Source organism: Neoarius graeffei, chromosome 3, assembly GCF_027579695.1.
Source record: "Neoarius graeffei isolate fNeoGra1 chromosome 3, fNeoGra1.pri, whole genome shotgun sequence".
NCBI lineage: Eukaryota > Metazoa > Chordata > Actinopteri > Siluriformes > Ariidae > Neoarius > Neoarius graeffei.
The window spans coordinates 47,816,714-47,840,785 of NC_083571.1; the positions used below are offsets into that span (position 1 = coordinate 47,816,714).

Consider the following 24,072-nt stretch of genomic DNA (forward strand, 5'->3'; position numbering starts at 1 on the left):
AAAGCTATCTGCGAAAGCCTTGTCGCAAGAGCATGCAGAGGCCTTAAGGCAGGGGTGTCAAACCTGATCCATAAAGGGCCTTGTGGCTGCAGGTTTTCATTCCAGCCATGCAGCAGCACACCTGACTTGGCTCATTCAATCAACTGAACTGTCTTCACACAGTCAAATACTTGCAGCCACACCCACCCTTGATTAAAGGGTGGGTGTGTCAGTTGATTGCATAAGCCAAATCAGGGTGCTGCTGCATGGCTGGAATGAAAACCTGCAGCCACACGGCCCTTTATGGATCAGGTTTGACACCCCTGCCTTAAGGGGTAATGTACAGTGAGTATTATTATTATTATTATTATTATTATAGCGGCAGCTACAATTATCGACACCTTAACGATCTTTTGGCCATTGTAAAAGTAGAAAAGACTTTCAGGACGTAAACTGTGCATGAATAATTACTCAAACTTCCACTGGGGGAAAAAAACTTAATTCCTGATCACTGACCGTATCAGATCACATGACACCGTTCCACAATTATCGACACCCAGATTTATTAAAAAATAAATCGGTATGTGGTATTAAGTTAACAAAACAGCTTTTTTTATTTCAAATTTGTTTTACATAGACTTTAGTACAAAATATCTCTTTTTACAGTGGGGCAAAAAAGTATTTAGTCAGCCACCAATTGTGCAAGTTCTCCCACTTAAAAAGATGAGAGAGGCCTGTAATTTTCATCATAGGTACACTTCAACTATGAGAGACAGAATGGGGGGAAAGAATCCAGGAAATCACATTGTAGGATTTTTAATGAATTAATTGGTAAATTCCTCGGTAAAATAAGTTTTTGGTCACCTACAAACAAGCAAGATTTCTGGCTCTCACAGACCTGTAACAACTTTAAGAGGCTCCTCTGTCCTCCACTCGTTACCTGTATTAATGGCACCTGTTTGAACTCGTTATCAGTATAAAAAGACACCTGTCCACAACCTCAAACAGTCACACTCCAAACTCCACTATGGCCAAGACCAAAGAGCTGTCAAAGGACACCAGAAACAAAACTGTAGACCTGCACCAGGCTGGGAAGACTGAATCTGCAATAGGTAAGCAGCTTGGTGTGAAGAAATCAACTGTGGGAGCAATTATTAGAAAATGGAAGACATACAAGACCACTGATAATCTCCCTCGATCTGGGGCTCCATGCAAGATCTCACCCCGTGGGGTCAAAATGATCACAAGAACGGTGAGCAAAAATCCCAAAACCACATGGGGGGACCTAGTGAATGACCTGCAGAGAGCTGGGACCAAAGTAACAAAGGCTACCATCAGTAACACACTACGCCGCCAGGGACTCAAATCCTGCAGTACCAGACGTGTCCCCCTGCTTAAGCCAGTACATGTCCAGGCCCGTCTGAAGTTTGCTAGAGAGCATTTGGATGATCCAGAAGAGGATTGGGAGAATGTCATATGGTCAGATGAAACCAAAATAGAACTTTTTGGTAAAAACTCAACTTGTTGTGTTTGGAGGAGAAAGAATGCTGAGTTGCATCCAAAGAACACCATACCTACTGTGAAGCATGGGGGTGGAAACATCATGCTTTGGGGCTGTTTTTCTGCAAAGGGACCAGGACGACTGATCTGTGTAAAGGAAAGAATGAATGGGGCCATGTATCATGAGATTTTGAATGAAAACCTCCTTCCATCAGCAAGGGCATTGAAGATGAAACGTGGTTGGGTGTTTCAGCATGACAATGATCCCAAACACACCGCCCGGGCAACGAAGGAGTGGCTTCGTAAGAAGCATTTCAAGGTCCTGGAGTGGCCTAGCCAGTCTCCAGATCTCAACCCCATAGAAAATCTTTGGAGGGAGTTGAAAGTCCGTGTTGCCCAGCGACAGCCCCAAAACATCACTGCTCTAGAGGAGATCTGCATGGAGGAATGGGCCAAAATACCAGCAACGGTGTGTGAAAACCTTGTGAAGACTTACAGAAAACGTTTGACCTCTGTCATTGCCAACAAAGGGTATATAACAAAGTATTGAGATGAACTTTTGTTATTGACCAAATACTTATTTTCCACCATAATTTGCAAATAAATTCTTTAAAAATCAGACAATGTGATTTCCTGGATTCTTTCCCCCCATTCTGTCTCTCATAGTTGAGGTATACCTATGATGAAAATTACAGGCCTCTCTCATCTTTTTAAGTGGGAGAACTTGCACAATTGGTGACTGACTAAATACTTTTTTGCCCCACTGTATATCCATGTTGGTGTTTATGTAAATGAGGAAGTAATTCTAATGTTCAACAAATGAACTGATAATGTTTAACCTGTCAGAAAATCTTTTTGTTCCACTTTCTACCCACTTTCTAAGTGTTTTTGTAGATCACATTTTGTTCATCATTCGTTGCTTTTATATTAATTTCTATTTTTGTAGTTTACCAATAAACGTCAACAGGGAATCGACATTGTAACCGCATGGAAATCCAGGTCAAAGGTCGCATGTCATTCCTCAAACCAAAATATAAAATGTCTACTGGTATTGTAATATGGTGGATATTTACAACAAACTGCGAAATTATTTTCTGAATGGAATAGAAAAATCTATTTTCCAAATACACTCAACATTCCGTTCTGTTATGGATCAGAAAAAAAAAATATATCACAGCACTTTTTATTTTTTTAAAGTACTTCATCTACTTCAACAATGTTACACAAAGATCGATCCATAACAGTTGTAAATGTCACTTAATTCCACAGGGTGTCGATAATGGTGGACACCGGTGAAAGTGATCACTATTATCGACACCTCACGTGACTTCTCAAACACGCGTTTAGATACAAAATGGCGACTGTCAAATGGAAGAGGAAGAAACGAAGTAGGTTTCGACAAGATCATGAAATATCGGTGAATTTGATAAGTAAAAACATGTCCATGATCTTTCCACCATGCTTACCAGCCATGATAGCGTCCCGGTTTTTCCTCAAATTGCTGATCGTGCAAAAAATAAAAATTCCATCTCAGGTAACGAGCTGTCATCAGACGACAAGATCAAAGGGTGAGGAGGGTCTTCCGGTTGATTTTAATTAACCAGTAATAGCTGTTGTAACTGAAACTCATCTTTGTAAAAAAAATTTTTTTTTAAAATTGGTAAATCTGAAAAGGCGCCGATTAATTATGGATTGTCGATTAATAAAGCGGTGGCTACAATTATTCACACATTCACACATCACATTATCTCTAGCCGCTTTATCCTTCTACAGGGTCGCAGGCAAGCTGGAGCCTATCCCAGCTGACTACGGGCGAAAGGCGGGGTACACCCTGGACAAGTCGCCAGGTCATCACAGGGCTGACACATAGACACAGACAACCATTCACACCTACGGTCAATTTAGAGTCACCAGTTAACCTAACCTGCATGTCTTTGGACTGTGGGGGAAACCGGAGCACCCGGAGGAAACCCACGCGGACACGGGGAGAACATGCAAACTCCGCACAGAAAGGCCCTCGCCGGCCCCGGGGCTCGAACCCAGGACCTTCTTGCTGTGAGGCGACAGCGCTAACCACTACACCACCGTGCCGCCCGGCTACAATTATTATTATTATTATTATTATTATTGTGAAAAACCCTGACAGGATGATGCAGGACCATTGAGCTCTACTTCAAAAAATGTGGATAGCTCATTGGCCAGTCAGGGTGAAGCAGTCTGGCCGTCATATCACGCACATCGGAGAGATAAAATCATATCTCTGCCTAGGAAGCTACACAAAACTGGGCATGTTATTCATCTAATTGTTGAGGGGGGGAACCCACAAACTGGACATGTTATTTGTAAAAGTGTGTGTTTGTCAGTCTGTGAATGGCTTTTTTTTGTGGAGGTGTTTGTGTTTTAATCATAATATATAGGATTCAATACATTTTATCATCATGGATACATCCAAGATTACTGCAGGTTATGTATTATTAATAATAATAATATGAGACCAAATAGAAATTAGTGTCTTGCAAAAGTATTCATCCCCCGTGGTGTTTGTCCTGTTTTGTCGCATTACAAGCTGGAATTAAAATGGATTTTTAGGGGGTTGGCACCATTTGGTTTACACAACATGCCTACAACTTTAAAGGTGCACTTTGTTTTACTGTGACACGAACAATAAAGATGAAAAAAACAGAAATCCAAGTAAGAGCTGGTCCAATCAATTCACTTCATAAGTCACATAATTAGCTGATTAAGATCCACCTGTGTGCAATCAAAGTGTCACATGATCTGTCACATAATGTCTGTATAAATCAACCTGTTCTGGAAGGACCCTGACTCTGCAACACTACTAAGCAAGCAACATGAAAACCAAGGAGCCTCCAAACAGGTCAGAGACGAAGTTGTGGAGAAGTATAGATCAGGGTTGGGTTATAAAAAAAAATCCCAAATTCTGAATATCCCAGGGAGCACCAAATCCATTATAGCAAAATGGAAAGAATATGGCACCACTACAAACCTGACAAGAGAAGGCCATCCACCAAAACTCACAGACTGGGCAAGGAGGGCATTAATCAGAGATGCAACAAAGACACCAAAGATAACACTGAAGGAGCTGCAAAGATCCACAGCGGAGATGGGAGTATCTGTCCATAGGACCACTTTAAGCCATACACTCCACAGAGCGGGGCTTTATGGAAGAGTGGCCAAAAAAGTAATTGCTTAAGAAACCATGTTTGGAGTTTGCCCAACAGCATGTGGCAGACTCCCCAAACACATGGAAGAAGATTCTCTGGTCAAATGAGACTAAGGCCGAATCCCATTTCACCCCTTGGACATACCCCTTGGCCCTTCCCCTCCACGCTCCATGCGCGTTCACATGAAGGGGTAGGGGTATCCCAATCCCAGTTAACGCGGAGGGGTAGGGCTTCTGTACCCCTCCAAATGGAGATTTTCCTGGAGCTGACTCCGAACGAAGGGGTTTGAGTGATTTCCCACAATGCCATGCGGATTTCAGCGAGATTTCATGCGGATTTCAGAAAGATGGCGGTTCCCGCGGCGAAAGATTGTCATAAATGTATTTTCTCCATTATTTACGTGTTTTAAGTTGTTATCCAGAGGAAACACGCCGCTTGATTCGCTTTCGAGCTGAGAATGAGCAGCGATTTCTGAAATCCAAGTTGCTGCTAAAAAGCTTTGGGAGTGAGTATTGTTTTCGGTTGCTTGACTGCATACGTTTTGTTCTGTTATTCTCGCTTTTATTGTTTACATGAGTGTTCTGACACCTCATTCTGTCGGATGTGGTGCACGAAGCGCCAAAGATATCCCATTCAGTGGTGTTAGTTAACAAATCACACCCTGCCAGCAGAGATTTCTGGTTCTTCCTCTGGCTCTGACTGTAGCGGCTGGTCGCAGCCAGTGACGCATTTGGTCGCGTTTTGCTAACGTAAACGCTGACGGAGGTACGCGATGACGTATGCGATCGTTGAAGGGCTATCCCAATACGTAGGGGTTGAATTTCAAGCCCTATCCCTTGTAGCTCAGTTTCAAGGGGAAGGGCCAAGGGGGAGGGGTAGGGGTAGAAATTAGAATTGGGATTGGGCCTAAAACTTAGCTTTTTGGCCATCTTGGGAAATGCCATGTGTGGCACAAACCCAACACCCTGAGAACACCATTCCTGCAGTGAAGCATGGTGGTGGCAGCATCATGCTGTGGGAATATTTTTCATCTGCAGGGAGAGGAAAGCTGGTCAGGACTGAAGGAAAGATGGATGGCACTAAATACAGGGCAATTCTGGAGGAAAACCTGTTTGAGACTGGGATGAAGGTTCACATTTCAGCAGGACAATGACCATCAACATTGCAGTTTTGCCTTGAGGAATAGGTGAAAATCCCAGTGGCTAGATGTGCTAAGCTAATAGAGACAAACCCCAAGAGACTTGCAGCTGGAATTGTAGCAAAAGGTGGCTCTACAAAGTATTGACTTTGGGGGGTGAATACTTATGCACACCTTTTTTTTTCATCTTAATTATTGTTTGTGTTTAAAAAAAAAATGTGCACCTTTAAAGTGGTAGGTATGTTGTGTAAATCAAATGGTGCTAACCTCCCAAAAATCCATGTCAATTCCATCTTGTAATGTGACAAAACGGGACAAACACCAAGGGGGAGGAATACTTTTGCAAGACACTGTACATAGACAGTACGTGCATAACAGAGAAGAAAAAAGTGTACATTACAACACGACGGAACAACTCTTGTTTCCGCAGAGATGGAGACAGCATGTGGGTCAGGGTCCACAAAAGTAACGTCGTTTCCTGTTGTCTGGAGGCATGTGAGCCCTCATATACTGTTCCAGATCAGCAATAAAAAAAAAAAAACACCCAAATACATTCTATTGGACAGAATGAAATGAAACTCATCATGCAAATAATGGATGGAACAGATTCCCGCATGTAGATATTACAAATGAACTCTTTTTATAAACAGATTGATGCCAGTCCGTAGCTATAGTTACAAATTATGTATAAACAATATAATAATAAAATTAAACAAGTCCTAAATTAATTTCAATTTCCTGCATAATTATAACAAAACAAATTATTCTAATATTCCATTTACTGCAAAATGTTTCCATACAAATTATTTCCAAAATATTTTTTTTTTAACATCAATTTCAAGAAAACCTAAATAACATCAGGCAATATCTATTTATAACTTTATCAAACAAATTTAAGATCAATATAACAATTTGGTAGTATAAAAAAAGCTGATGTGAGATAATAGTGTGAGCTCTGAGGAATAATCTAGAAGTTATAATATCTAAAGAAGAAATAATCTCCTAAAAATAATTATAGTAATAAGAGCCGTTCAAAAAAATATCAGAGACCGAACTGGAAAAGGGGGAAAAAAAAACCTAAACAAGTAATGGAGGGGAAGCGCAATAAAGATACAGTGGTGCTTGAAAGTTTGCGAACCCTTTAGAATTTTCTATATTTCTGCATAAATATGACCTAAAGCATCAACAGATTTTCACACATGTCCTAAAAGTAGATAAAGAGAACCCAGTTAAACAAATGAGACAAAAATATTATACTTGCTCATTTATTTACTGAGGAAAATGATCCAATATTACATATCTGTGAGTGGCAAAAGTGAATAATGTGAATAAATAAATGACCAAGTATAATATTTTTCTCTCATTTGTTTAACTGGATTCTCTTTATCTACTTTTAGGACTCGTATGAAAATCTGATAATGTTTTAGGTCATATTTATGCAGAAATATATAAAATTCTAAAGGGTTCACAAACTTTCAAGCACCACTGTATGTCAGGAATGTGGGTAAAGTGGAGAAAATAAGTGGAGGTCTTGAAAGAAAAAAAAGTCAGGAGATACTTTTCTTGGGGCAAGTTTGATCAGATACGACGGTTTAACACACCAACCAAGTACACACAGTGGGTGCTTGGACGCTTCACTCGTTTGTACAGTGCGTATTGGCCAATAGCAGAGGTGGACAGTAACAAAGTACATTTACTCAAGTACTGTACTTAAGTACACTTTGAGTATCTGTACTTTACTTGAGTATTTTGTTTTTTTGGCAATGTATGACTTTAACTTCACTACATATCTCTCTGGCTGCACTCAGTTCATTCAACTCAAGTCCTTTAGATCTCAACCCTCCCCTGTCACCTCTGGCGTGCCCCAGGGCTCTGTCCTGGGGCCCCTTCTCTACATCACCTACCTCCTTCCCCTCAGCAATATATTTCGTAAATGTAATATCAACTTTCATTGCTATGCAGATGACACCCAGCTCTACCTGTCTGGAAAACCCTCTTCCACCCTCCCTCCCCCCTCCCTTACCACCTGCTTAGCTGAAATCAAATCCTGGTTCACCTCTAACTTCCTGAAACTGAACAGTGACAAAACTGAAGTCCTCCTTGTAGGCACCAAATCCACTCTCTCCAAAGTTGACAGTATCTCCTTTTCAATTGACGGTTCCATAGTTTCCCCCTCCCGTCAGGTCAAGAGCCTGGGTGTCATCCTAGACAGCTCTGTATCCTTTCTCTCTCATATCAATAACATTACACGGTCTGCTTATTTTCACTTGCGCAACATAAATCGTCTTCGCCCCTCCCTCACCTCCCACACCACTTCCATCCTTATACATAGTCTTGTCACTTCCTGCATTGACTACTGTAATTCTCTCCTCTTTGGTCTCCCTCAAAAATCCCTTCATAAGCTCCAATTGGTCCAGAATTCAGCTGCCCGTATCATCACCAATACGCCCTCTTTTTTCATCACATCACCCCAACACTACAGACTCTCCACTGGCTCCCTATCAAATACAGGATCAATTTCAAAATTCTCCTCCACACATTCAAGGCCATCCATAATCTTGCCCCTTCATATTTGTCCAATCTTCTCCACATTGCTACCCCCTCTCGCTCCCTCCGATCCTCTATCCTCCTCACTGTCCTCTCTGCCCGCCTCAGTACTATGGGGAGTAGAGCTTTCAGTCGCTCTGCTCCCCAACTCTGGAATTCACTCCCCCCCCCCCCCCCCCCCCCCCCCCCCGACATACGTACGGTAATATCGACTCTCTACCTCTATTCAAATCCAGACTGAAAACTCACTTGTTTCAGTTAGCATATTCACTGTGACTTTTTTACCATCTCTAAATTCTCTGTTTACTTCTCTTTGCTTTTGTCTTGTTTTACTGTTGTTTTTATTCTTGTTTTTACTGTTTGTATAGTGTCCTTGAGTGTTTTGAAAGGCGCTTCTAAATAAAATGCATTATTATTATTACATTTGAAAGACAAATATCGTACTTTTCACTCCACTACATTTCTGTCAAGGTCCTCATTACTATGAAGCAGCTTTGAAAGTGGATGGTTTTCTTTTCTAAAATGTGATAGGCTGTCTCAGTGCAAAAAACAATCAGTAATCACTAGGGTCAGGTCATGTCCATAGACTGTATAAAATCAAGTTCGGATATTTCTCCGCAGCGTTATTTAACACGATCAGTTGATGGCAGAATGGAAGGAGGCGGTTCTTCTGTGGAATGCACGCACCCAGGGCCCATGAACCCATGTTTCAGTTTTCTGAAAGGAATAAAGATTAGCTTCGTTTTAAATGTTTGCTTTGTTTGCCGAAAACAAACCACATCACGGCCTACAAAAACTCATCATCCAACCTGCGGAAGCATACTGAGGTATATAAACATTTTATTCCAAGAGAAAGCTTGTAATGAAGTTGTCTGTGCTTTTAGAGCTAGCGATAACGTTACAATAGCTATGCAGTCTGGTTCGTCAAATGACTTTCTATGGATTTTCCCGCCAAGTTGCCGTAGCCTTGTCCACGGCTAACGTTTACACATAGCTAGTTAACTTGGGCACTGTTAGTTAGCATGTAAAAATGGAGTTACGCTAACATGAATAACGTTAACTTATCTGAAGTCTTTTCAGAAATCTGTTTTAGCATAATCTTGCCAAATAAAGGTAATGTAGAAATCTTTCTTTTCTAGTATGGGTGGCACGGTGGTGTAGTGGTTAGCACTGTCTCCTCACAGCAAGAAGGTTCCGGGTTCAAACCCCGTGGCCGGCGGGGGCCTTTCTGTGTGGAGTTTGCGTGGGTTTCCTCCGGGTGCTCCGGTTTCCCCCACAGTCCAAAGACATGCGGTTAGGTTGACGTGGGCTGAGGTGCCCTTGAGCAAGGTACCTGACCCCTGACTGCTCCCTGGGCGCTCTGGTGTGGCTGCCCACTGCTCTAGGTGTGTGTTCACTGCTTCAGATGGATTAAATGCAGAGGATGAATTTCACTGTGCTTGAAGTGTGCATGTGACGAATAAAGGTTTCTTCTTCTTCTAGTAGCATTAGCTACCCAATATTATTTTGAATTTGAAAAGAGTTTGCTAGCATGTCGGGTGTAGTTTCACTGACTAGCTAGCTTAACGTTAAACCACCATGATGGCATAGCATGCGTTCATTTTGTAAATCCAGTCGGTGGCTTCAGAGGCATTTGGTTTTGTAAGTGTTGTGGCAATAATACAACGATGCATTGACAGAAAATGTACTTTTAAGACTCAAGTATTTTTAAAAGCAAGTACTTCAGTACTTAAAGGACCCATGGCATGGTGGTTTGTTGATGCTTTAAACAGGCTCATGGAGGTTTCCGGATGTTATATCCGCAGCCTTTCTCGAAATGAACCCTCGGCACGTAGATATAGCCTCCTGGGAGAAAGCCCCATTTCAGCCCTTTTCCCAGTGCGTCGTTTTGCTAATGAGAAGCATGGAGGCAGGGAAGGGTAGAGGGTGGGGGCGGGCCATGGGGGGAGGGGCTTGACCAAGCTGCGGGCATGCTACCTGTGTGTGAACAGTAGCAATGGCAGGTCAAGCAACAGTCCAAGCTTTCGCTTTTGACCCGGAGTCCGACCCTGGTTTTGTAGCGCAGAGTACCTGGCTAACTGCAGGAAGCGGTTAGCTGCACAGCTAATGTAGCCATTGCATGGCTAACGCACCGATTTTAAAACACGGCAAAACGACTTAACAGTTATACACTTACTTGTTCGGTGTTTGTGGCTGATGCGGCAGGGATGCTTGGTACGGACCCAGGCTTCAGTGACAGTTGATGTGCAAAACCTGCCCTGTACTGTCCCAAGTTGTGGAAACATTTCATCAGGAAAATGCTTCCGACAAACATACACCGTCTTAGGTAGACTCGACGGCGTATTATTGGAGTAAATAAAATTAAGCCACTGCGTCTTCAGGGGCTCTCCCGTCGGCAGTAAAAACAGACTCCTTTCTGTGTTGTCACATCCATGTACAGCGCAATTTCCATGTTTCGCTCGCTTAGGTGGTGCTATGTTGTTGTGTCCTCTATGGTCTCCTCGCTACAAAATTGAAGTGATGTATCTATGGTGGCAACTTTTGAGCTGGGTGGGCAATCCATACAGTGGGTGGGAATCCAGAGGGGGGGGCGTGGGGATCATCTTCCTTGCTGACGTAGTAAAGGGAAGAGCCTATCAACGCGCCATTTTGACGCGCCATTCTCAAATGTTGACAAAGGGTGGGCATAGTTTGGTTTACACATTATGACATTTCTAGCCACTGGGGTGACTTAAGAAGGTCAGAGGAACTCATTTTAATGTTAAAAAATCTCAAAGTGAAAATTTCATGTCATGGGACCTTTTAAGTAAAAATTTGACTGGACAACTTTCACTTGTATCGGAGTAACATTTAACTAGTGGGATCTGATTGATTTAAGTAATGAAGTTGGGGACTTTGTCCACCTCTGGCCAATAGAGCGCAGTTGTGCAGGACCCAGATACAAAGCGAATGTCTTCACTGACCAATCAGAATCTAGTATTCAAATGAGCCGCATCAAAATTAAGTGATGTCACATAAGCAGGAGTGCTGTTCTACCGAGTATCAGCACAGCTCTGATTTGACAGGTACTGTGTACAGCTCGTCTCGTATCTCCATTGCCATTTGACCTCAAATTTGCAACCAGATGGCACCAGTGTGTGTGTGTTTTTTGGCAAGCTGCCATTTCCTGCCTGCACTGGGTTGTTGTTTTTTTTTTTTTAATTATATATATTTGCAGTTCATGTGAAATTTACTTACCACAGCAAGGTTGTGTGAATGTGATTTTAATATCAAGTAATTGACATTTCAGACACAAGATGGTCAAATATTTTGTTTTAATTTTGCTCCAGCAATGAAAATCCTTCCGAAAGTAGACTCAGCTGGACAGTGTTGCTATGCAATGCACAGAGTGAAGTGGAGTAAAGGTTTCAATGGAACAAACTATTGCTATAATTGTTTGGTTTTTTTTATGTAGCAGACACGGACAAGTGGAGTCATCCAGTGAAACGTCCCAGTGCTGTTATACTAACCATCAGCACCCTTTGAACAACATTCTGGTCTACTATTAGTAGACGAGAACGAACGATTGTGTCAGTATGGAATAAAACGCAATAAAGGCATGCTGAAAATACTCCCCAGTGAGCGGTGCGATGCAGCCTGATGCAAACCCATTATAGAAAATGAATTACCATGTTCAGATTTGAATTCAACAACTACTACTGCTACTTCTTTCGGCTTGGTCCTCTCTCACGTCGGCACATTTCAGTTCTGTTTGACGTTTTGGTAGTCATGGTTGTTTTGATGGCAGGCCAGATGAGCTGCTCCGTCCTTGACGTTCTGGTTCCTCTATTCTGATGTTTGTTGTGAATGTTAACCGAAGCTCTTGACCTGTATCTGCGTGGTTTTTATGCGTTGTGCTGCTGCAATATGATTTGCTGAACAGATAATTGCAGGAACGTGTACAGGAGTTGCTATTAAAGTGGCTGGTGAGCGTGTGTCCGTTCACAGGACTGTTGTTGCAGTACACGATTATTTATTCACAATAGTACAACCAGAGAATGATGCCAGGCTTGTAGGACTCGAGTCCGACTCATGACTTGACTTGGACTTGAGCACTGATGACTCGGACTCGTGCGTTAACTGCATTCGGACTTGGATTTTTTTATTTTATTTTATTTTTGTAACATGCCATAATAATTTGGCATAAGGGTTGTTTTACAATCAGGGTACGTAAGCTAAAAATCACATTTAACACTTATCTTCAATATCAAAAGGCTTGACTAAATAAACTTTGGTTGTTTATTGTAGCCCTGTGAGAGCTCTATTTACCATGCAAAAAAAATTTGGTGATACCGTTATTTTTGGTGAATGTATGGCAATATATGTCATATTTAGCAAAATCACTCGTGTCATTTAGAAAAAGTGCTTTTTTGACTACAGGTAGCTCCAAAAGGGATGCACTTAAATCATTCTTTATACCATAAAACACATATTTGGTTCCATATCATTGGAAACATAGTTAAGTTTTAATGTTGAATGCCAGTAAGTTTTCAGACTATTTTGATCAAATTAGTATGTAATTGTGTCAAAAAAATGTCCTCTCTGAGACAGCTAGTTTTTCAATATAAAATAACATATCTAAAATGATTATTTTCATCCTAAAATGTGGTCAAGATATTGGGACATAAATATTAGAGACAACTAACACAAAGCTTACAGCCTTATATTTAAAAGCACTATGGAAGTAGTGGATTCTGAATTGTCAAAAAAAAGTCCTCTCCGAGAATCACTTCATTTGTTTCTCCCATCTTATAGCAGATTGCACAAAACTACCATACACACACGTCAAAAAATGACCTGAAATCTGTTCTTTAACTTGTCCTTCACTTAAAAACTGGTACAAGAACCAGTTTGAATCAATTTGAATTTTGGACCCCTGTGACACAAACTTTGTACCCTGATTGTAAAACAACCCATAAAATATTTATATCTACATTAATGTTTATACTAATTTCTTGCAAGAGAATGCACATTCACCTGTTCATACGTCATGTTCAGGAACAAACTAATGTTAATGGCGCGAAAATGCCTGGAGAGAAGCCCCTAGGATTGTCCGCTTTGCTTATACAGACTTCTCGTGCAGTGGGAAAAACGCAGTGCTGTGTGTTCCATATGTAGAAGAACTATCGAGGAGACAACGGGGACAACCTCAAACTTCAATCGGCATTTGGCAAGACTTCACCCAGAGAAGGAAGTGACACGCTATGTTCATTGCTCTGTTGATAGTGGGCGGGGCTTGCTGAGCGATGAACAAGCTTTTTATCTGTAGTCTATTCACTAAAATGGGGCAGTCGAGCAGTAACGTTAGTCCAACACAGCAGCAGAGACGCTCTCACATAAAGGCAGTAACAGCCACCGTCAATTTGGTGCAGTTGGAGTCTTGTTCTCAGAATCAAACACTGGGGACTCGATACTGGACTCGGACTCGACTAGAACACTGAATGATGCAACTCAATATTGGGGGGGAAAAAAAATCTCTGCTCTCTCTGTGGAACAAACTACAATTTTAAAGCACACACACAGATCAATGCACACGTTTGTATTGCATTATAAGGTGTTGAAATGTCAGAAAGGGTCAGGAAAATTGGTTTATTGATCTTAAGCTCTGGGCAGCGTTTACACATCGGTAATTAACAATTTGTGACCTTCGGATTGTCCCGGTTCTGTCTGCTTTTATATATAAACTCAGGTAGATCCTTTTAATTTTAATGTCAGAAATTGCGGAAATCCATATTCTTTAAAAAAAAAAAAAAAAGGTACTTGCAAGGCATACAAACATATAAAAATCTTTTTGGAAATGAACAGGAAGTGTCCATCAAAAGCAGCTACATGTGTAAACTAACAACACGATGATAAAAGGTTGGCAGCAGTTCTGATGTGTTTAATTTCTGCATGTCTAATTCTAAAGGGTGTTTTGTTTTGTTTTTTTTAAATCACTGATTGCTTTAGTCGTGTTTTTGCGACTTCTAGCTGTAAACCAATTTTTAACATTCATTTCTATATTTTTTGTTTTGTTTTTTTCCAGAGAAAGGAGTGATATTTGGTGCACCATTAACTGAGGAGGGCATTGCTCAAATTTACCAGCTTATAGAGTACCTTGGAAAAAGTAAGAAGTTGTCCTGTTTTCTCGTAGCTTGCACTAAAGCAAGTTTATTTATTTTTCTATTATTATTTTTTAAAGTATGTTTCTGTGCACATTTGTTGCCAGATTGATAAGGTGATGATAGATAAAAAGTACACTTATCCATGTCTTCTGATTTGTTTCTGTCTAATCTCACTTTTGATACTTCATAAAGTGAAAATTGAATGTGTTTCAGCGTCCGGTTTTTCTGAAAGTAATCTGCGACAGCATCACCGGAGGGAATTTCTTCACCTTAAATGGCCAACAAAAAAAATAATCAAGGCCTGAATGGGAAGGCAAGTGAATAATTTATTCTCAAGTACTTGTCTCTTTCCTTTATCTGTCAGACCTGCATGTGGAGGGCCTGTTCCGGGTGCCAGGAAACAGCATCAGACAGCAGGCGCTGAGGGAGATACTCAACAGTGGTGCAGATGTCGACCTGGACACAGGGGATTACCACCCGCACGACGTGGCCACACTGCTAAAGGCCTTCCTGGGGGAGCTGCCTGAGCCTCTGCTGACTCATCGCCATTATCATGCACATCTCAAAATAGCCGGTACTCCCTTACGGGATGGTTTACCTCAGGGCTCTGAGGGGTGACAGATATTTGTGGGCACTGGGAATTTCCATGGTTCTCAAAGTGGGATTCAGGGACCTCCGGAAGTCTCTGATTATTCAGTTTTGTTACAGTGCTGGAAATGCCATCCAGCCGTCATTCTTATAATCATCATCGAGTTCCTGTAGCTTGTTTGGTTCGTGACTGGATTTACTCCAAACCTCAACAACTAGGCCTATAAATAATGTCAACTTGGACCTAATGTGCTTAGTTGGTGGAAAGTTCAGGAATAAAATGCTCCATCGCTCAAATAAGTAGCCAGAATTTAAGTCCAAGTCAAGTCACGAATCCTTAAATTTAGGGCATGAGTCGGACTCGAGTCCAGGCTTTACTGAGCGTATATACGACAGAGGAAATGCAGCGTGACTTTTGACACATCTAAGCAAAGTATAAAAATCTTTTTTTTTTTTTTAAAGCATTTCCTGATAATGTCACACTAGCAAGCTGCCTTGCATTACTTCAGCATTCTTACGAGTGGTGCAGGTGCAAATGGGGGAAGAAAAGCCATTGGAAGTATGTCGTTCTCAAGCCCCCCCCCAGTAGTAGTTCCTCTCGGAACTGTTTGGTCCAAAAGCACCGATCGTTAAAGCGCCCCCTGGCCGCAAAAATTTTGCGAACCCTGCTTTAGAGAATAGAGATGTGGTGATAAACTAGAATTCTAGCATATTATAATCTGAAATAGGAAAATTGTGCTATTCCTCGGTGACATTATTTATGAATGGCACATTATGTACAGCTCTTCTCTGCCGCAAAGGTTATTTTTTTTTTTTTTTAACCCATATACTCCTCAGTTTCGTCTGGGGCCTAAGTTCATTTTAAAATGTGCTGTTTTTCTAACCAAATAACGTAACTGCATGAGGAACTGCAATAGCTGCCTAATCAAGTTCTCGTGTCAGTTCATACCTAAATAATGTGCAACCCCAATTCCAAAAAGGTTGGGATGCTGTGTAAATTGTAAATTAAAAACCGAATGCAATAATTTGCAAATCTTGGAAACCCTAGATTTCATTGAAAATAGTACAAATGTTGAAACAGTATTATTATTATTATTTTTTTTTTTTTAAAATAACTGCTCATTTTGAATTCGATGTCAGTAACATGTTTCAAACAAGTTGGGACAGGGGCATGTTTACCACTGTGCTGGATCACCTCTACTTTTAACAACGCTCTGTAAACGTTTGGGAACTGAGGAGACCAATAGCTGTAGTTTTGAAAGAGAAATGTTGTCCCATTCTTGCCTAATATCCAATTTCAGTTGTTCAACTGTATTTTGCGCTTCATAATGCACCAGATGTTTTAAATGGAAGACAGGTCTGGACTGCAGGCAGGCCAGTTTAGCACCTGGACTCTTACTCCAAAGCCAAGCGGTTTGGCATTGTCTTGATGAAAGAAGGAAGGCCTTCCTTGAAAAAGATTTCGTCTGGATGGCAGCATATTGTTCTGAAACGTGTGTGTGTGTGTGTGTGTGTGTGTGTGTGTGTGTCATTTAATGATGCCTTCCCAGATGTCCAAAGTACCCATGTCATGTGCACTAATGCACCATCACAGATGCTGGCTTTTGAACTGTGCATTGATGCCAAGCTGGATGGTCTGTGTCCTCTCTAGCAAATTATTGCATTCTGGTTTTTTATTTGCAGTTTACAGTATCCCAGCTTTTTTTGGAATTGGGGTTGTCCATCAAGGACAAAATGAAATTCCAGGACAAACAAGCGAAACTGATCAAGATGAGTAAAACATAGTGTATTATGCTTGAATTAAAGGTGTTTCCTGTGTTCTGCAGAGATTACGCTGTTCGACGAGAGAGGCAACAAGACGTCCATGCCGAACAAGGAGCGCCAGCTCGAAGCGCTGCAACTTCTCTTCATGCTGCTGCCTTCCGCCAACCGCAGCCTCCTCAAACTGCTGTTGGACCTGCTCTATCAGACCGCCAAGCATCAAGACAAAAACAAAATGTCCGCCTTCAACCTAGCGCTCATGTTTGCCCCCCATATTATCTGGCCCAAAAATGTAAGTCTGAGTCCCTGCGTTTTATTTTCTTATTGTGCGCTGCAGCCGTCTCAAAATTTGTTTGTATGCAGGTGACTGCAAATGATCTGCAAGACAATCTGAATAAGCTGAACACCGGCATTGCGTTTCTTATTAAGCACTCGCAGAAGCTGTTCCGGGTAAGAACTTGGAAGCTTAATTAGTTTGTCTTCATGAGAAGGTTTCTGGGGGTATGGCTACCCAAAGCCAGTTCATTTTAGAAGTCCTTCTATATGTCCTCTAATTTGTTGCTCATGAGCATGCATCTTAATTATTTATTCGGTGTTTTTCAAGGCACCAACGTACATCAAAGATCACGCACGGATGCTGTTCGCTGGCTCAGAAACTCCTCAATCAAAGGTTATAATTATTCATGCATGCACTTTAATTCTCCAGTGTTGGTTTGATGTCATAGGGCTCATTAACGCCTTGCGCCGACGACTTTTTTTTTTTTTTAAGATGGTAATTTCTTTTTCATCTTCATACCCAAACATAATTAGAACTTTTGTTCTTGAGCTGGTCAAATGAAAAAGGTTCAGTCAATATTTGAATGTTCATGTATGTGGGGAAAAATTTGCATATAAATTACATTTGTCTTTCATTCCAGTGTAGTAAAGCACTGACCCCCATCTGTGAAGCAACCTCATAGTTGTCGCGTGCATCTTTTAATACACAATGGCTCGCTGTCAAGAAAGTGACCGGAATCTAAATGGCTTGAAACATGTTGCTTTAGGATGACCTGGAGCTGTGCACTGGAGCTGGTGTTCGAGGCCTGGCCTCCAAGAGAAGCAGTGAAGAGGATGGCAGCAGTAGCCAGCAACACACACAGGATGCTCTGCGTGAGCTTTTCCAGCATGTCAGCAACATGCCTGAATCGACAAAGAAGAAGAAACTCATTCGACAGGTAACGCATTGCTTTCCACACTCGCACTGAACTTTGTGTATCTGTTCTGGAGAAGGTTTTTTTTTTTTTTTTCAGCATTGTCTTCAAAACGACACTACCATACAGTATTCCCCACTACATCAGATAGTAAAGGAGCACTCTAGTGTTCCATCTAACCTAATGGCTAGAGATGTGATGATTAACCAATCCCCGATCTGTCGATCCATTTCAATCCGCGATTCAAAAATCGATTAAAATTTAACGAATCACGATTCACGAACAATACCTAATTTCATCCCAAGATGCATAATTTTCGACAATAAATTTCGACAAACGGCATAATTTTGATATTTAAAAATTCGATTCGGTATCCGGAGCCGTATATGGGCGCAGCCATGTTTGTGGTTGCTATAGCAATCTCGTGAGATCACGCATTGCTTTGTGAACAACATGGCGGACGACTCGGAATTCCTGAAGCCACCGGCTTTTAAAAGCTCAGTTTGGCGGCATTTCTTACAATCTTGGTGCCTTCTGTAATCTCTGGACAATGAATGTTGTGTCTCAAGAGGTGGTTTTCACTTTAACACAAAGTGACCTGTATTTTTGTGTTTTAAAAGATTGAGAAAAAAAGTCATGAAGTTTTCATTGCCTTTTTTTGTTTGTTTTGCGGTTTGAAAATTAAAACGCGCCAAAAATGACTGAACTGTCATACAGTCGGAGTGACTGGAGTCTGAATAAAAACTACAAAGGCAACACGACTTTTTTTTTTTTTTTTTTTTTTTTTTTTTTTTTAAATTGCCCTACGTTTCTAGGCTGATAGTTAACAGAATATTCACAATGATTTGGGTCAGTTATAAAATATAGGACAAAAAAAAAGTGAATCATGATTCAAATCGAATCAGAAGGTCAAAATCGTGAAAAAACTGAATCGTCACACGTCTCCCACATCTGTAGTGTACTGTATGTGATGCGTGTTTACCATGTACAAGCATGCTTTTGTGTACTGAAGAGAGAACAGCACTTGTTGACTTGATATTTGTTTATAATGGAGGTCTAAGGGCAGTTGTTGTTGTGGATTTAATAAACGCTTTTGAAAAAAATAAAATTTAATCGACATTTTATGTGGTAAGCTTTTATACATTTTTCAGGCAAAGACATTTGTAAATAAGCTGTAACTATGTAGAGGATGTTCAGAGAGAGAATTTATGGTTGTGTTTCCAGCATAAAGTATCTGTTTCTTCTCGATACCTGGAAAACACAAAACTGGAATTATTTTATTACTGTCTTGGTTCATTGTTAGAAATTTAAGAATATATTTGTCAAAACATTCTCTCCTAACCATCTCACCTCAACATGTTTGCTGTAGTAGTAAGAAAACATGACAGGGCACGTTGTTATTTAACAGTTATTCACTGATATTTGCTGAGCCTGAGGTGGATAATTGTTTTAGTATAAATACACGGGTGATTTTATTTAAAAAATCGGCGTGCAAATGTAATAAAGGCACGGTGCAGACTTGTCACTTGTCTATGCTGAGTCATAAAATACTTTTTTGTTTTGAAATGGATAAAATAAATCACAATTGTACCTTACCTTTGAACGGTTTTAGCCCAAACTTCGTAGCATCTTTAGTGCTTTTAGGAACATTTTCTTTCATAATTTGTCTTTCTTCCTCACCTATGGTGACGGTGATTGACTCGGCAAAACAGCGGCTACTCGAGGGGATTTATTAGGAAATAGTCCGAGTTTCTCAACCAGTCAACACACGCGGTTTTCTCTAATCACTTCCGTATTTATACTAAAGGAAAATAATCAAGAGAGCAGAGTTACTGTTCCAACCTCAAAGTTGAAATCCAGAAACCAAAAACTCCTCGGTCCTGAAGACTTTCCCATGGTGGAAAATCTATTTACTGCTACAAAGTGTCGTCTCCTGAGACTCCATGGCTGGAACATGCTGGAGCATCGCTAAACTTTACCTAAAGTTTCTTTAAGTCTTAAGTGTTTTGCTGTCGGTTTCGATCATTAATCCAGGATTTTATTGAAACAATGTTATTGGCCACTGCTACATCATCCTGAATGAACGTTCATGTTTTGTAGTTCAACAAGCAGGGTACTCCGGTACGTGAAAGCCCAAGACCTTCAAACCAAAAACATGGTCGCTCCCGGTCATTCGGAGGCCTCATCAAGGTCTGTCTGTCTTTCTTAAATAAATTTAATTCCATTCCCAGGACCTTTGAGTACTTAAAAAGGCAGCTATATCAATATTTCACCGAGAAATAATTTTCTTTAAACAGAGAAAAGTTTTGGGGACTCAAGTTACGAATGAGCGAGCTGGATCTGGGATGAGCCAAACCACAGAGATGGTGAACAAGGAAAATGTAAGTCGCAACTGATAGTGTTACAGGTAACACTGTACATTACACAACGCACTAAATTAAAATGCTTTAAAGGAGAACTGAAGTCATTTTGAAACTTGCTTTATTTCTTAACACGTTATTCAATTACATTTTCGGTTTTAGTAACCTTATATCATGACTCGTATTGGCAACTAATTGCAATTAAATATTATATTTATCAGCCTATTCGGTTTTTAGCCATGTTGAATTTAGTTCATTTGGTCCACGGCAGGCGTCGCTTATCCGCGCGATCTTCACGAGACTTGTGGGAGACTTCGAAACGTGAAGTGTCAGCCACGTGTCAGTGCCGCCATTTTGGAAACTGTTCTCCAAACGAAATATTGCACAAAAACGAGTTTAAATGACGATTACTGCGTACATTTTTCAAACTTTTCTGATTGCTATCAAAACAAATGAAACTTCCGGCTTGATTACGTCAGCGTTCAAAAGAGGGTGCGCGCGTCTTTGACAGTGTTGGCAGATGTTGGTCACTTTGATTTCTGCTGTATGTTTTACTTCCGTCCTACGATGTCTCGCACAGGTCTCAACGAATCTCGTTTACGGCCATTGCTTTGATATATGGACTGAGATTACGGAGCATATTTCAAACACTCAGAACTCGCTATAGCAGTGACAAAATAGCTATCAGAAATGCATTCCTATATTTAAGAAAATGAGAGAATTTTGATGATAAATTTTGGCCTTCAGTTCTCCTTTCATGCATTGAGTAAGACTAATAAACCTAAGCATTGTGTTAATTAATATTGAAGCAATTTTTTTTTTTGCAACTTTAGATTTGGTTGGAACCATCAGTTTATGCATTTAGTTGAGCGTCAATAAGATGTATTAATCCAAGAGCAGTTTCACGTCGTTTAGTATCCATCACTGTTAGTTAACTATATCCTTCAGCTTTGTCAATGAATTTATCACACCTGTTTATCACACCTATTTATCACACCTTCTTTCAGGGTTCTACATCTATCAAAATGACTCCAGCACAGCACTCGAGTTTAAGCCTGTGATTTTTTTTCTTTTTTTTTTTTTGGTATGTGTGTGTCGATTAATTTAGGATCAAGTTTAGGTCGTATTTATTTGGGCTCAATTAACAAATGTGACCTCCAACTTGTTAACTATGCAAGCAAGATGAATTTCCAAACTAATGGATTACTTGTTGTTGTTTTTTACCAGTTTCAAATTTTCTGAATTATTCATCGGTTTGTGAAAGATATTTATAAAAAATAAATTAAAAAAAAAAGTTAAAATTGTCCCAAGCATGTAGCATCTACTCAGAAAGGTCAGGAATGGAATGTGTGTTCAGGAAGGTCAAGTATGTAGCATGTATTGCGAGAGTTTCTGTTCTTTACTTTAAATTACTTTGGAGTTGTGTAATTTGGCCTCCACTGGATTTGAATATACAGCCAGAGTGTCCAGGGTACTATATTGCAGGTATGTGAATCTAGCATGCCTCCATATCCAGTACATCAAAAATAACACATTACCATACTAAATAGTGGTTGCATCCTATTTTGACATACTACTTAGTATGGATATACAGAGTTTGGGATGTAATTGTGCTCTTCGTTTGAATCTTGGAGGCAACACAGAGCTGTTACAATGAACTGTTTGATATGCGAGAGAGTTTTTAAAGTCTGATACTGAAAAATGTACTTTGGGGAGGAAAAAGGAACATGAATGGTGATTTGTTTCTGTATCTCTGTGATCAGAATGTGTTCTCGTTTACGCTTACTGATATTCAACTTATTTAGAGGCTTGTAGTTTTTTTTTTTTTTTAAACCCCCCCGGTTTTAAAATATTTTTATGCTATGAAAAATTGACACTGGGGTTTCCTGATGGCTCCTTCCGAAGCACACTGTATATAAAAGTACCCCAACCTCAGCTTTATGGAACAAGGATATACATCCAAGGTAGCTGTTTACAAAGGCCGTCATTTAAAAAGCCCACTTGTCTTTATCATTGAGTGATTTTGGTATAGATTTCAACAGCAAAATGGACTCTTGACTTTTTCAGTTTGGACACATTTATGATATCTGTATACACCGATCAGCCATAAAATTAAAATCACTGACAGTTGAAGTGAATGTAATGAGATCATCAGTGTTAATGGCACCTGTCAATGGGTGGGATATATTAGGCAGCAAGTGAAGTCAGTTCTTGAAGTTGGTGTGTTGGAAGCAGGAAAGATGGGCAAGCGTAAGGATCTGAGCAACTTTGACGAGGGCCATGTTGTGATGACTGGGTGTCAAAAGCTCACTGATTGGCATTGGGGCACGAAGGCAAGCCCATATGATCCAATCCGACTGTAGCACAAACTGCTGAAAAAGTTAATGCTGACAACTTAATGCTTTAGCCAGCATTAACTTTTTCAGCAGTTTGTGCTACAGTAGTTCTTCTGTGGGATTGGAGCATATAGGCTAGCCTTCGTGCCCCATGCCAATCAATGAGCCTTCGACGCCCATGACCCTGTCGCCGTTTCACTGGTTGTCCTTCCTTGGACCATTTTTGGTAGGTACTAACCCCTGCAGACCAGGAACGCCCCACAAGATGTGCCGTTTTAGAGATGCTCAGACCCAGTCATCTAGCCATCACAGTGTGGCCCTTGTCAAAGTCAGTCATCCTTAAGCTTGCCCATTTTTCCTGCTTCCAACACATCAACTTCAAGAACTGACTGTTCTCCTGATGTCTAATATATCCCACCCCTTGACAGGTGCCATTGTAATAAGAGAATCGATTTAATTTGATGATCAATGCAGTTCCCTTTACCAGGCAGTGTGTTTAATTTTATGGCTGATTGATGTACAGTATCAGCCAAAAGTTTGGGGGGGGGACACTTACTCATTACTGTGAAAGTGTGTCCAAACTTTTGACTGGTACTATATTTTCTCCGCTGACGTTTTAAATGTGAATAAGCATGAGCCAGAACTTTTTTTTTTTTAAATGTAGTTCTTATTTCAGATGTTTCTTGACAGTCTTGTATTGTGAACTTTTGATTCTCTTAAACTACTGTCTGTTTTTTTTTCCTTTAAGGATTTAACCACTGCTTAATTTGAGATCGCTTTTAAGTTATTTCTTATATTTTTATATGTGAATGTGCTTTGTTTCATGTTGCATCTCAATGGATTTGTGCCTTTTTTTTTTTTTTTTTTTTTAACAAGGTGATCTTGCATTGTTCACATTACCTCCAGCTTTGCCAGTTGTTATTAAAACTAGCATGGTGTTTCAGCCTATGTATGTGGATCAATGTTATCCTATATCGGTTTAAAGTCATAGCTGTATTGTACAGTGCTTTCAGCTTTTGACATTAAATCAAAAGTATTAAAATCCCTCTTTTTGTCCTGTTTATCATTCACTCATACCAGTATCAGTCACACACACATTCACACTTTCTGAGCAATTTAAAGTCCAACTGGCTTGTTTTTTGGGGTGATGGGAGGAAAGCGGAGAACCTCTGAGGAAATCGGTGTGACATGGGAAGAAAATTTCTACACGCAGGATCCTGAGCTCAGGATCGAAACAAGGACCCACAGCACCACTCTGTCACACAGTTCATAAACTGCTAATATGTAAATTATTAATATAATTTCTACAATGGTGTTGAATTGTCATCTGATTGGTCAGGATCTG

At 40.4% G+C, this 24,072-nt stretch overlaps 1 protein-coding gene across 1 annotated transcript in view; it reads left to right on the forward strand.

Moving 5' to 3' along the window:
* The window catches only part of arhgap19 (Rho GTPase activating protein 19), a 35,655-nt gene extending 11,896 nt beyond the window's left edge, over positions 1 to 23,759 (forward strand). Inside the window, exons 3-11 of the mRNA XM_060916913.1 lie at positions 14,414 to 14,494; positions 14,857 to 15,066; positions 16,907 to 17,133; positions 17,205 to 17,291; positions 17,446 to 17,511; positions 17,885 to 18,055; positions 20,132 to 20,221; positions 20,329 to 20,412; positions 21,399 to 23,759. Coding sequence (XP_060772896.1) covers positions 14,414 to 14,494; positions 14,857 to 15,066; positions 16,907 to 17,133; positions 17,205 to 17,291; positions 17,446 to 17,511; positions 17,885 to 18,055; positions 20,132 to 20,221; positions 20,329 to 20,412; positions 21,399 to 21,452 — 1,070 coding nt within the window. The 3' untranslated portion in view covers positions 21,453 to 23,759. The remainder of the gene's footprint in view (positions 1 to 14,413; positions 14,495 to 14,856; positions 15,067 to 16,906; positions 17,134 to 17,204; positions 17,292 to 17,445; positions 17,512 to 17,884; positions 18,056 to 20,131; positions 20,222 to 20,328; positions 20,413 to 21,398) is intronic.
* The last annotated feature ends 313 nt before the right edge of the window (positions 23,760 to 24,072 follow it).